This window comes from Lepisosteus platostomus, chromosome 8 (genome assembly GCF_059453375.1).
Source record: "Lepisosteus platostomus isolate fLepPlt1 chromosome 8, fLepPlt1.hap1, whole genome shotgun sequence".
NCBI lineage: Eukaryota > Metazoa > Chordata > Actinopteri > Semionotiformes > Lepisosteidae > Lepisosteus > Lepisosteus platostomus.
Window position 1 is genome coordinate 5,172,795 of NC_142618.1, and position 14,645 is coordinate 5,187,439.

The 14,645-nt window shown below is 37.3% G+C and overlaps 1 protein-coding gene across 6 annotated transcripts in view; it reads left to right on the forward strand.

Moving 5' to 3' along the window:
- The window catches only part of dlgap1a (discs, large (Drosophila) homolog-associated protein 1a), a 245,718-nt gene that overhangs the window by 175,318 nt on the left and 55,755 nt on the right, over positions 1-14,645 (forward strand). For 5 of the 6 annotated variants that reach the window (XM_088642182.1, XM_088642177.1, XM_088642180.1 and 2 more), the window contains one exon: positions 13,201-13,378. In XM_088642182.1, the coding sequence (XP_088498308.1) occupies positions 13,201-13,378 (178 nt within the window). The remainder of the gene's footprint in view (positions 1-13,200; positions 13,379-14,645) is intronic. The other variant, XM_088642181.1, reaches the window with a different exon arrangement.

Genomic DNA, 14,645 nt, shown 5'->3' on the forward strand with positions numbered 1-14,645 from the left:
AAGAATGCCTTTGGTTAACTAACAGCACAGCATTTGAAGGTGTGATTAATTATTTTTATTGGCCTGGGGATGGTTTAAGGCTTCTGTTCTGACATAAGGAAATGCATTTTAGTTTTATTTGAGTATGAGACTTAACAAATCTTACAGTGTAAATAATTTACATCACATTTCACTATAAATTGTTAGCTTTTTAAGGGGAATGGATGACTTAAGAGGCTACTTAAAAAGCAATTGCACAATTTTAATTGATTAGGAACCAAGCATTTTTGAATCTGAAAATCACTGGAAATCATTCAAAATGTATTATTTAGGTTACACACAGTCACTGCAATTTCCAAATTCCTATAAGATTAAATTGAGCCATGTTGTGTCCTTTGCAGTATTTCCCTTTTTCAGAATGCTAATCTACAACTGGGTGTCAACTAATGAAGTATGGTTTTACCTTGATTAACCTTGTACAATTTCTACTTCCTCGAGTTCTGTTTCGTGGAGAAATTGATTTAATTGATTTCTAGCCATTAAAGCCCTGCAGTTGGAAGTGTAATTATTTTTAAACTTGGCTGCTAAAATCATTTAGAAAATGCCAGAGTTTTTTAAAATGTATAGACTGACAAACAAAAAGAAGAAATGTAGGCTAGGAGAAGAGGAAAATACAAATAAAATTATTGGAATGGAAGAGTTGGATACTGTATATTGTTTATTAGGTTCTGGGTTTGCAGTGTGGGATCCTTGGGGAGCCCATATTTTGTACAGTATATTTTTTTTGCTAATTTTTATTTTGTAAATATTATTTTGTTTTGTTAGTTGAGGGTGGGAGGAGGAGGGTCAGTTGATTTATTGAATTGATAAAAGTATTGATTTATTGGGAAAAAATGAGGAAAACATTCAAACAAAACAATTACCGCTGACAAGAATAACCATCCAAATAATTTCTGGGATCACCGGTGTAGAATGGCAGGGAGAAGAACCACCAGCAGGGTGTGCTGTGTTACCATCCCTGCTCAGACTGAACCCCACCATGCCTGGGACTGTGAACTGTATCACTCAAGATATGGACCTAAGCAGATCCTTGGGAATGGCAACAGTGGCAGATTAAAAAATGGCAGAGACGTCATTAGTGATAGAACCGATCCTCTTCTGTATCCATAACCAGAAGTCTCCATACCTGAGGTTGGGTGAATTTGGAAACCTGTAGCTGATGATGTGGTCAGAGCCGAACTTGTCTCTCATCAGTCCTTCCACAGGAGTGGCTATGTGAGTCAGCCCACATCACATTGGTGCCGCCAAGAATGCCACCTTGTGGCAACGTGACGCGTGACGAGTCCTCACGCCCTGCACTCGTTAGTGGCTGCCACCTTGTCTGAACATTCACAGTCCCAGCTGTCACCTCGACAGGTGGTCTGTCTGACCTGGGCTAGCCAGGAGAATGTTCTGTCCCCTTCGTTCCAGCGGGCGAGAAGGTGAAGAAGCAACATACCGCGGAGGTTTCTTCACCTAAGGAACTCTTTCGACACTGAGAGACACATTCCATAGAACTACACAAGTGCATGGATGTTAAGTTTATTTGCTATGACATCTTCATGCGTCTGTATTCCACAAGCCCTTCTTAAATTGGTGGAGTAAAGTATCTAATCTCTCATCAGTAGTGGGGGGTGAAGGGGTGTGGCGTAGAATGGGTGCCGTGCATCACTCTGGTGGGTTCAGCGGTTTGGTACTGGATGAATTGAGTCTCCTCTAATGGGGCCTCTCAAAGTAAAGCACTTTGGGATGAAACACTGCTTTACTGAAGATACGGCACTGGATCCACACCTGATTCTTCGCCAAGACTGGGGGTCCCCTACACTCCATGTTGTGAATCCCCTTGTTGGATTATTGTCCCAAAAGGAAGCATTCTTCCAGGGCCATGTGATAACTCAGATGATGATGTTTGTTGAAATGCTTATTGAAATCCTCTCTAGTAACTGCTTTTCTAAAATTAGTGATTTTTTTACCCTTGTGATGCTAATACAGTTGCGTTTTAGACTGCAGTCAATTTAAAGAAGAACTACAAAAATGCTCAATGGAGCAAAAGTTAAAGCTTACACAGAGAGGAGAAGATAAAACTACACTTGAATCTTTCTATGTTGACGTGGAGTACAGCACACATTATACCCGGAAGAAGTCATAATTGGAGTTTAACTAATAAAGTCGCTGAAGGTGATTAAATATTCAATTGTATAGCTAAAGGTAAGAAAATTCTATGAAAGTCAAGTTTATTCTGTTTGATCATTTATCCAATATATATTGGACAGACAAATCAATCCTGGGAGGTATTAAGTGAACAATTATAAATTCTGAACAAATAAGCTCATTGTTAACAGTTGTTATTACAATATTGAAATGTAAACATACATATCTCTGTGAGTAATGAATCATGGATTTACTGATTTATTCCATAATCAGATAATTTACCTGATAGTAGTTCAGGTGGGTAGCTGTGTCAGCATGCGTACGCTGCAAAGGAACAAGTAATAGGTTTATTCCATGCTGAAAAAAAGAAGAACAAATTATTCAGCATGAAATAAACCTATTACTTGTTCCTAATTTACCTGATGTTGTATGTAGCATTTGTACTGAATATTGTTTAGATATTCAGATATAAAAATCATAATTCATGTAAATACGTTTATATACTGAATAAATACTTTATGCAAAAACATTGTTAGGAAAACAGCTTTCCTCTGTTTTAAGTTATTTACAGGCTTTAAATTAATTCATTATTGTTCAGCTTTTGGCTTTTTTTATTTGTGAAAAGGCTTTTTTATTTGTGATAAGTAATTGTTGGTTAATTTGATGTTTAGAGTTTTGCTAAGTGAAGTTCATTTAAAAGAGCACAAATCTGAGGTATGAAATGAAGAAAAGGGAATTTTCCAATCAGTCTGATTTGCAGCGTTACAGACTGTACACAGAGGAGTCTCATTATTTCATCTTAACTGCAGGGGCTGTTTAGGATGATGTCCGGAGATTAATTCATATCTAGGAAAAACATAAGCATGAACTCTTCCAATTCCCTAAGTCTTATCTGACTTTTGTTGTATTTACTGACCAAAACGAACATTGACAATGTAATTCACACAATTACATTTTCATTCATATTGTAAATAATTAAATAGATATACCAATAACAATATATTTCATTGAATAACGATGACAGTCTTTAGTATTCCTCAGTCCGACAGCAAGTTTCAAGAATGTAAACACCTGAGGAAAAGAATACATTTCTGCTTAAAATATGAGAAAGTGGGAAAGATGCGACAATTGAAATGTTTCCCTGTAATGAAATGTTATTAACTCAAGCTATTTAGCAGCATGGTGCATATTAAAAACCTTGCTTTGCATAAGAAAAATAAAATTAAAAGATTTTTTTTCCGTATCACCGGTTAGCAACGTGCACTACTGTCTAAGAGAAAGCTTGCTGTCCGTGCTGCAGAGGACTATTAAGCATATCTCACAGTTATTTTTATTTCATGTCCCTGGCTTTGAAGGGGCCATGATGAAATGACAATACAAATCCTGCTGCGGGTTTCATCTTCGACACCTCCTGAAGCTTATCCAGTCTATTAAGCTCGACCTACCCTGACATCATAAGTCTTTCTGTGGAATTTTATGAACTCCGTTGGCATGCCCAGTCAGTCAATAAAGAAGATGCTTGCAGAGATCATGTAAACCTCACTCAAGTCTATTTTTAGAGACATTTTCTTTTTCCGTCTTGAAAGTTATTGTTTTAGTAAATGACCAGTCCTTTAACCCCTACTCCGTTTGGGATTTATCCTGAATACTGTATATCAAAGCAACTACAGTCTTTGGGTCTTAAAACTAATTGTGGGTCATGTTCAGAAAAGCTTCAATGGCAAATAAGGCTGTTAATTCTAAATAAAGCTGTAGTGACATTAAATAAAGCTGTGTTGCTCATAGCAGTAGTGTAGAAAATCACTCTCCACGGCTTTGGTAACCCTATTTTTTGTTTGCAGAGTACATGAATAAAAAATCTGTGTTTTACAAAGATGAGCCACAGATAATTAATATATCTGCACTTTTTCTAGATCTTTGGCATCAAGTAGTTTCTTGGCTCTTTTCCTTCTTTGTTAATGAGGAAGTGATAGGCGTGATGTGTGGTGAGTGTGGGAGGTGTGAAATTCTGCACCAATGACAGATCTTACCTCATCGTATTAATAAGGTCTAGTAGGTGTAGTGAGCTGGTTGAGGATGTCACTGTGACTCTTTATGGAGATCTATTTCAACAAGGTACACATTCGGGAAGCACAGTGGGTTTTTGATGCAGACTTCAAGACAACATCAGCTGCCTTTGTTTATTTTTGTGACACCATAATGTCCCAAGCAATCCTGCCACAAGTTGTTTTTTTACTACAGCATTTAAGTTGTAATTTCTATTACAACTAACAAGACTACTTTTTGAGATTGAGAGTGTTGTAATATGAATATGTTTTGGACAATGGGTGTGTTATATCAGTTTGCTACAGTTTGTTGTTTTATTTTCACTTCTTTTTGCCTGTAAGAGGAAACCTATGCGTCTGTTGTAGTGAGGAAATGATACAGTAATAACTTCTTGCTTCAATGTAGCTCTTTCCGTTTCAAAGATTCCGAAGTCCACCCTGAAGTGAATGACCCACCGTGGTGATGTACAGCAGCCCCAGTATACAGAAGATCAGATGGATGAGTAAAAAATTACTTTACCAATTGAATTAAGGGGGAATTTTGGAAAGGCCAAACTGAATATGTGGAAAATAGAATTTGGTTATACACCGGTGAACACTCCTGAGGGTGTAGCACAGTGTCCTGTGTCTTCCTTGTCATACTGGGGTATTCATTTTAGAAACTCTGGTCCTGGGGAGCACCCCCAGTCGTCCACTTACACTTATACTCACAGCAGCTACCTGTGAGATCTTCCGTAGAGATCTCTCAATCCCATTCAAGTGCTGACCAGACCCGAACTTCCTCTACATCTGAAATGTGATGAGTTGAGGTTACAAGTGGTGCAAGTTACTGTCTGTGGTAGTCTGGTGTTAAATTAACTCATACTGATTGAAAGACTCATTACTTTTCCGGTGCACCAAAAGCTGTGGTCTACCCCACATCAAGTTTAATGCATAGCTAAATTCCTCATGATCCAAATGTAGAATATACAGCACTCAATTTTAACTTTCCTTTGTTCTTGGAAAAGGTTCCCAAAAGGCTTACAGCAGAAACAGTTTTACAATAGTTTAAACTGTAATTGTTCTGATTTCAGGTAAAGAATTTATCTTTCCATAGACCTTTCATGTTTTAAATCCCATCTATATAAGTTGTCTCTATTGGTTTAGAACTGATTTTTTCTAGGTGTCTAACTTTTCAGACACATTAGTTTTAACTTAATGTTAGAAACCCAAGTGCATTTAACTCTATTTCCGGAATATGGTTGCTGAATTCATTTTGTACTCAAGTGCGCTATCAAGTTTGTTTAACATCTTGAACTTTGAGTATCTACTTAATTCAGAAATTCATACTGTGCATATTTAAAATTGACTGCAAATAAAATGACTAATGACTGGAAATCATTAGAATGAACCCTGTTCCCTTTTTAGATCTGTTTTTCAATATGGTATAAAAAATAGAAAACACTAGATTAGAATTTAAGGATTCTCATAACAGCAGTTAGTTGTCATTAGTAGGACAAATAAAATACTGTTCTAACACTATCTTTTTATATAACATTTAAGTGCTTTTGATGGTGTTAGTTCTCATTCCATTAGGGATGAGGCTCCATTAGGTGTCACCTTCAAACCAGATGTTAGTGTTTTTGTGGCGTTAATCCCAAAAGCATTAGGACTCATCTCAGTAATAATGTCCTCCTTCTAACACTTGTAAATTCGTAGTGACATTAATCTCATCATTTAAAACATACCTCTTTTTACTGTCTTAGGCAATATAAAAACCCAACTAGGATTATTTAAATAACTGACTACAGTACATGTAGCAACTTTTATTTTGTTCCCAATGCAACCATAATATTTCAGTGTTAATAATGTTCATATACCTAAATCTACATCTCAAGCACTTTTTCAGTTTGAGAAATATCACAAAAAAAAATCATTAAGGCAAATGGCATTCCTTGGCAACGGTTATTTGCACAATAAGGAATAAATTCAGCATTTCATACGGAGTATCTCCCTCTGCGGACAGATACAATGACTCAGTGGTTTTCTTAAATGCTCTGTTTCAAATGCTTTTACCTGAACCAGACTGCACTATATACAGTAGATGAAGTTGGGAATTCTCCATTTTAGACACCAATATGGGAGCCATAATTTTCCCTTCAGTAGTTCCGTCATACTCTAATGACTAAATGAGATGATGAATATGAAGGGATGTACGTAATACATTGGCTTAAAGTTGCCTGGCGGATGAAATGACAGTGCTGCTCAGAGATCAGAGCTGTCAAATCTCCCCAAAAGAATCTCCAAAACACACTGTTGGAGATATTGACCACTGAGATCGGAGCGAGTTGGTTCGGCTGCTGTTTTTGCAAGAACCAAGCAGAACACAGCTGTAACATAGAGTAAATGAAAATACTGTAAGGCAGGCTTGAGCTTGTTTGATCTAATACATTTGGATAGTGCTTTGGAGAAACACAACTGTTGAGTGAAGTGAATGAAAAGCAAGTATAGTGTGGGTGATAGAACACAAGTCAGGGAACAGATGGCAGCACTTGTAGGACCTGCTATCTTGAGATTGAAACCCTGTGGTGGGCAGCAGAAGAGGGGGAAGAGTCGAGGGCCAATACCGCCCCAGTTGGACACCAACTTAAGGAGGGTTAAGTGGGGAACACTGTAGCACTTTTGGGATTCTAGGGGAGCTAGGGACAAAGTTGAGTATGAAAAAGGAGGCCCTTATCTGAGGGGCAAAGTAGGAGTCAGCAACTAGGGTTTCTTATGGGGACAGTGAAAAGAAGGACAAAACAACATATATAGGCTGTGGCTGTAGGTGCAGTGGGTTGGACAACATAAACGGAGCAAAAAAAGGGAAAGGAGGGAGAGTCAAACAAGCAGGATTAGGAAGAGAGAAAAAGGAAAGAAAAGAGAAGATGAAACTGCCACAGTTGGTCTGAGATTGTGAAAAATGTGCTGAGGAAGGTTTTCAGTGGAAGGCTGAGGCTTAAGAGGTAAGAAAGTGATTCTGTTCCTAGACTAACAAGATGAAGGTACGGTACCAGCACTGCTGAGTGCAAAATACATTCATCTGTGATTAAAACGAATGCTATAAAATTCTAAAAAAGTTGTGCTGGTCAGAGATCAGAGCTGTTGCACCCCCCTCACATATGCAGGGTGAGCTAGAGAGAAAGTGCTTTAGCAGTGAAACTGGGGGTGGAGGGAGGACAGCTAGGAAAGACCCATGCAGCGCCTGGACATCTTATACCTGTAGGGAAGTAGAAGTGTGAGATTATAATAAAATAAGATAAGATCAGATCCCTTTATTAGCCATATACAATTTCTTGCATTAGGAATTTGTCTTTTCGCATACCCCAACTTGCTCTCCATGAGACACACAGGCACACAGATGGGGAGAGAGAAGCTTGGGGTCAGAGCGCAGGGTCAGCCATTTATACGGCGCCCCTGGAGCACCTGGGGTTAAGGACCTTACTCAGGGGTGGGAGCACGGACTAGGATTCATGTGCCGTCCATGGGATTTGAACCAGCAACCTTCCAGCCACATATACACACATATACTCTGTATCAAATTTAGCTCCTCTGATGCAGCACATTTATTAACAGTCACCCTCAAATGTGTATAAACATCATTCGCAAGCTATCTTCCTTGACGGACTATTCAATTACCCAGTAAAAATGTTGTTTTTTATATCACATACTGTAGGTTTTATCACAAGGTAAACACGTGGACAGTTAAAGATACTATTGAATGATGCTTACCTGACAATTTTAAGCCATTGGCATAGCAATCCTGCTTGATAACAATAATAATACAATGAAGTAAACTTGCATTTTTTTGTTCTTATATTTGTTTTGTCTTCTGTGGCTTTAAGCCAAAAAGTGATGGGTCTGATATCTTTCAAAGAAATTTTAAAATGTAGACAACACTGTAAAACATGGTGTTAGGCACCGCACTGCAACATGATAATTTAGCTGTAATTTAAATGAACACATCTAAAGTAACACAGATAAATTTAAATTGTGGCGCTAAGAAAACCAAAGGATTGACTAATTCAAAATGTCTGATAGATGAGAGACTGCAGGAGGTATAAGAAACTAACATCAAATATCCTTTTACTATATATGAATACTTATTTTGCATATCCATAGTAAAATACAATTTCTGTACCAATAATAGTGTATTTCACTATAACTTTACAAATTAAAAGTACTAAACATATCCAGAGTCACAGAATATGTATTTGTTCTGCGTCTTTGTAGTTGTGTTGACCTTTTTGATAAAATGCAGCCTTTGTGTATGATTTTATTTTAATTTCCTCTTAATGCAACTCAGTAAAGCTCAGGTCTCTGGCTGTCCTGCAAAATATCCCCATAAAATTAATCAAGAGACCTTAACAACATTAATTGTTTATACTTTCTTTGGTTTTGAAAACAGATGATTTATGATAATAGGTTTAAGCTCTTGTTTTTTCCATCCTTACAAGCATTTTGCCTACAGTGTATAAGCTGCTATCCTTAGACAAGGTCTATTGATTTTGTTTTATTGTTACACATATTCACACTTTGTACTGCCTCTAGTGTACAGAGCCCTCTAAACAGCTACACCTCTTTACTTATACAGTAAATATTATACAGTACATTATCACTAGTTAATATACTGTAGTAAAATAATTGATTTCAGCTTTTTCAAATGCTCCTTTTTTTGCTAGAGTTTTTACATTACAAAACTCAATTTTATTTAAGTATGAATATATTGCTTCCTCACTATATTATACTGTAGCTCATGCTGCTAAACAGCATGGCCTAGTTAAAGTTAAGTGCACCATGAGAGAAATTTGAATTACAAATCACACAAGTTAAATGGTCATTTACTGTATACCGAAGCGCAAATGAATAAAACAGTAGCAGTAGCTTAATAAATGTTATAAGGAAACAATATAAACGTGTGCTTATTGTGTTGAAGTACCAGATAATTATGTTAATTCATTATAGCCTATAAAACCTGTAGATTGAATCTTAAATCCCTAATTTTTCCTTGGAAAAAATGTTACTTTGTGTGTCACAGTTGTTAACAAGTTCATCAAGAGAGTGTTCTGCTATATACTGTATATTCAAGCAATCATTGCATTCTTTATCGTATGCTCAGAACTGTAGTTATATAAATATATGCTGAGCCTCTACCCTTTGTAGAGATCAATACATTTAGAATAAGAGCATACCAGCAGAGTTTTAAAATACACATGATTAAAGATTTATTCTGGCATTTATGGTCTGAGATATCAAATACATTGCAGATCATCAAATGGTCATCAATAGCTACAAATGGTTTAGCGCCAATTTTGTGAATAATTAGTTCATGATGCATATTTCATTATTAATACATTGTGCTAATTACTTTTATTGCATTTATGATGATTGACTGAGTTAGAACTGAGCCCCACTTGCTTGGAGGTGTGAGCAACATTGTCTTTCTGTGCTTCTGTGTCATTTGAGAGGGTCATGGCTGAGTTAATGTGTACCAGAATGCTATCCATCACATTACAGCCACTAAACTGATTTTACAAACTGAAGTTTGACATTTCCTATATTCTCCTTAATCAGAGGAAGCAACAACATATCTGAATTATGAATACACAGTAGTAATTCCTTCCGGTTCTTTACACATGCAGATGATTTGTGATGTACCGTGCTGTTTGGAAAGTATCCTATGTAAGAAGTTCCCCGGTTTTGCCATGAGTCTAGAATTTTGTCAATTTAGCAATTGTCTGTTTTTAATTACTATCATTGGCTAAATATCCAAAATGGCATATTAGTAAATAAGAGTTGAAATGAAACATAAGTAATTTAATATGTGTAGCTGAAACGTGGTGAGAATATCTTGATTTTTCTGCAGTACTCATTATGAATGAAAAATAATTCCTGTTTTAAATAGCAACCTTAAGGAATATTACACAATTTATTTTTGTATCTAATTTTACAGATAGATTATTGCTGTAAATATACATTATTATCTAGGCTCTCTTTATGTACAAAGGACCTACCTCTAAATGTTCTGTTATTTTACTAAATAAAAGTGTACAATTAGTTTTATTGTATTTATTTATGTTTTACTGAACATTTAATTAGACATTGGAGAATTTCATAATATAGCTACACCAGAATCAGTGCAACTGCACTGCTTTTTTCCATACTCTTGTAAACCACCACAAGTTGGGTGAAGTTGTCAGTTTACAAATAAATTATTAAGAACAATAACGACATTGCAGATTTTAATGATCTTCCTGACAAGGATCACACTTTTTTTATTAATTTGTTTTGCCACAGCTTATTTTCAATGCATTATAGAGTTGTCTTGATCATCAAATTCCCTGTGACAATGCTTTTTCTCCTAAAGCTGTCATTGCTGTGTCACGTTGTCTACAATAATGATAATGTGTGAGAATTTATTCCAGTAGTTTAATATGCATCTGCAAGCAGCAGCGTGTTACATTATAATATGAATGTGTTATCAATTTGAGGATTTCAACATGTTTACTTACGAAATCAGATTTTGATTTTGATCATATCCAAAAAATGAGCTTGCGCTCTATTGATACAATGGTAGTATTACTAGTATATGTTATTATTAGGAAAGAGTTACAAAAAACAAAAAGACAGAGCCATTCTTACCCAGAATTATGATGAAGTTTGCAGGATGAACAGGCCCAGTACATCACCATCGTAGTACAAATAAAACAGTAAATATTTTGAAGTAGTGCCGTGTAATTATTTAGAACTCAATTCTGATAATGTGAAGACACAAACTGTTTCCCGAGAGAAGAAATATACAGCTTAAAGTAAAGTGGCATTTCTAGTGTTGTACATCTCTATCAGTGATCTGAGCAGATTGTCCAAGCTTTATTTCACTAGAAAGTAACACTTCAACACCTGACATAGCTCCCTGGGTGAGACCTGGATATCCATCTTTACTATCTATAAAGCCATAGCTATTGCCACTGAGGGGAAACCCCTCCACATGTAGCCAGAAAACATGTGATATGCCTGCATTTCAGAGAATAAGTGAAATAAGTGCGAGTAGAAATGCAAATTAAATACCGTCAAATACAAAATAAGCATGTACGTAGCATGTATTTTAATAGGTTTTGAATTACTTTGAATTAACTTAAGGGGGCTCAAACTCCACATGACAGACTGGAATCCTACAACAAGACCCCTTTATGAGAGTTAAAGGTCCAATCATATTGCTGCTTATATCATATCTTATCTTCACTTTTGAATAATGGAATAATTCTGATACCGGAAATGAAGGTTAACATGCTGCCGGTGAGTGAGATATTGTATTATTCAGAATTTTAATAAAACTGCTTGTTTTGTTATTTAAGTTATTTAATTATGCTTGAATAATCTCCAGAGGGAAATGTTCAGCGTTGCCTAATTCTGGATTCACAGAGAAATTTATAGAAAGACAGAAGCACAGAAACTGACTGCAGAATTCAGGAGGGGGTAACTGATTCAAACTTATAACGCTGCTCTACGTGGCCAAGTAGGCAAACTGTAAGCGTTGTTCAGGACCCTATGCAGACCGTATAATCCGAGAGTAAGTGGAGAAGGGAAAAGACGTAGAGGATCAGGACGGGTGGACAGACGTGGGGGCGTGACTACGGTGATCCGGTGCTCGGGGGGCGTGGCGTAGGCAAACATGTCCAAACAGTCCAAGGGGCGAATCCAGGGTCCAGGAACCGGGGGATCCATCCAAGATGAGACAATCAAGGTTAAAAACAGGAATGGTATCCGGAACAGGAACAGTTTATTCTTGTCATTTGATAGTATTTCGTCCTTTAAGGTTTATTTCTAAGGTGATGAATAATTTGTGTTTTATACTTTGACATCAGTCTTTTTGAGTTCTGTTCCTGTCTAACTGTTGTTGATCTGAGTTTAATACATGCTTCATTCATCAGTATTGATACATACCTTAATAAAAGTAAAAACAATCAATAGGGCCTGTTCTTCTTAGATCAGTATATTTCACATGGCAGGCGATATGACAGGCGATTATGGGGCAATGTCAGGGTAATGCATCAATACAGCACTGCACAAAAACAGAATTGACTTCTGTTGCTGTGATAAATCTGTGCTTGTGAAAAACAAAATGTGCTTGATCCCAAATCTTTGCCATTTTTCAAAATCACAAAAATACACTTAATGAAGGGTTGATTTGTTTTTCCCTTTAAACCTGTGCAGCTGGGCAGCATGATTGTTAAACACGTGTTTTCCTGGCATGGTCTTTATTGTTGGAAGGAAGTGCAAGAAGATGTTAATTGCTGTAGACTTGTGAATGGGATGGTTCACGCCAAGGACTGACCTTGGCGTGAACATGAAACAGGACTCATTGGCGTTGAGCGTGTTACTGAAGGTGACATTACCTCCTTGGAACCTGTGTTGAAATGACCTGGCTGGATTCTCATTTTGCAGAATTTGCCTCAGTCAGGGCACAGTGTGCCAGTCAAGCCAGAAGGGCACAGCAATGACCACGTGCTGGTGATGCGGGCTGAGCTGCACTCGCTGCCTTGCAGTGATGCCATTCCTCCGAGCATGAGAAGTGTGGGATATGAGCGTACGCGTGATAAAGCCTTGAGTTATGGTCATGACCACAGTGAGAGAATGTGAAGTTTCCAAACTGCATGTAAACCCAGCCATCTGTGGTATATTTAAATAACAGTAAAATATACTCAATGTGTTGTTTATTTCCGTATTGAAATAGGTTCTCTTGGTATTTGAATTTATTTTGAAACGTGCCTCTTCGAGACAAGAAATTCTCCTGTTCCATTGTTCCATTTTTAAATGCTGGAAAATACACATAGAACTGCAGGTGGCCTCGCTTTTTAACTGATTATTTTGTCCTTTTTTCTTCGGCCTGGCAGGAGCCCACTGGCGGGTGCGCTGTTCGTCTCTGAAAGGCCTGTCTGAACAATAAAGTCTCTCCATCTCTCTCTAGGATTTCGACTGAGCATTCGCCCAAACTTCAGATCCGAAGTCACAGCTACCTGAGGGCGGTGAGTGAAGTCTCGATCAACAGGAGCCTGGACAGCCTGGACCCTGCAGGCCTGCTGGCTTCTCCTAAATTCCGATCACGAAATGAGAGCTACATGAGAGCCATGAGCACCATCAGTCAGGTTGGTGCATTAGGCTTGAGGAGATCTTCTCTAAGCACCTGTTATACCTTCGAGGCTTGTTTGCAGGAAAAAAATAAAATCAAGCGCTAATTAAGTCGACTGTTTCCAGCTATTCTTCTCGGGCTCAGCGAGAGGAGTGAAGTTCACAGCACTAATTAGCAGGAAAGAAAAGGCTAGCTCCACTCCCACTGCACTGCTGTCTGTGGAGCGGATCAGCGTGCTCTGGAGAAATATCCCAGTCAGGCAATATAAGTTCATCCAAACAGGCAGCACGAAATAGTGCTTCAAAAAAAATAATTGAGAAGATACTTTTATGGGCCAGTTTTATAAATGTGATACCTTTGAAAGAAATTCAACTGAAACAAGAACACTAGAGCAGTTACAAATGTGAGTAGCCCTTGAGCCCGTACAACCCTCTTGGTACATAGCTCATTCCAGCCGTTTCCCAGATGAAGCCAGGGTAGCTTGATCGATCCCCCTACAAACCTTTAAGTAGAGAACTGTGTTCTGTTTTTGGTTTTAAATATACTTCTAGAAAGATTTCACTTGTGTCCTGTAGTTTGTGATTCACTGTTCATTCTGAAGAAGTCCACTGGCTTTACTTTGTCGGTTCATCTGAAAATTCTGAACACTCGTATCAAGTCCCTTTGTGGTGTTTTCTTTGTTCAACATTTAACGGTTCTGGTGCTTAAGCCTGTCAGTGTAGTACATTCCTTTCATGTTCTGCTTGTATTGAACTAAGAGACAAAAAAGATTATTTAGTTCTCATATCCCTAAACCTTTCTAAAATTCTGGAATTTGAAGAAAAATGTTAATTATTTTTAGTTGCATGGTAATGTTTGTTAATATAATAAAACCTGTTTATGTACAGGCCTTTTCATTACTGAGCAAATATGATGTCAGAAAATAATTCTTACTGCAGTATGCTTCCCATATTATTATGCAAAACAGTCTCTCTTCGTGCAAAAATGTAACTACTAGAGATTATTTGTCATGGTGTTCTAAATAATGATAGAAATTAAACATGAATACAAGTCTGTCACTTTGTGAACCATTTGCTGCTGTATTTTATTTCATATTTAAGGTCACTCCTCCGAACAAAGGGGTTAGCTCTGTTCTCAGGATTGTGATGTCACAATGCAGTTGTCAGAGTGATTTACACCGTGAAATAAGTAGAAACAAGTCCTTGGTCAAAATAAGGAAACAAAGACAACTTACAGGAAAGGACTTCTTTTTCATGTTTTTGTTGCAGTTAACTAACCTACTG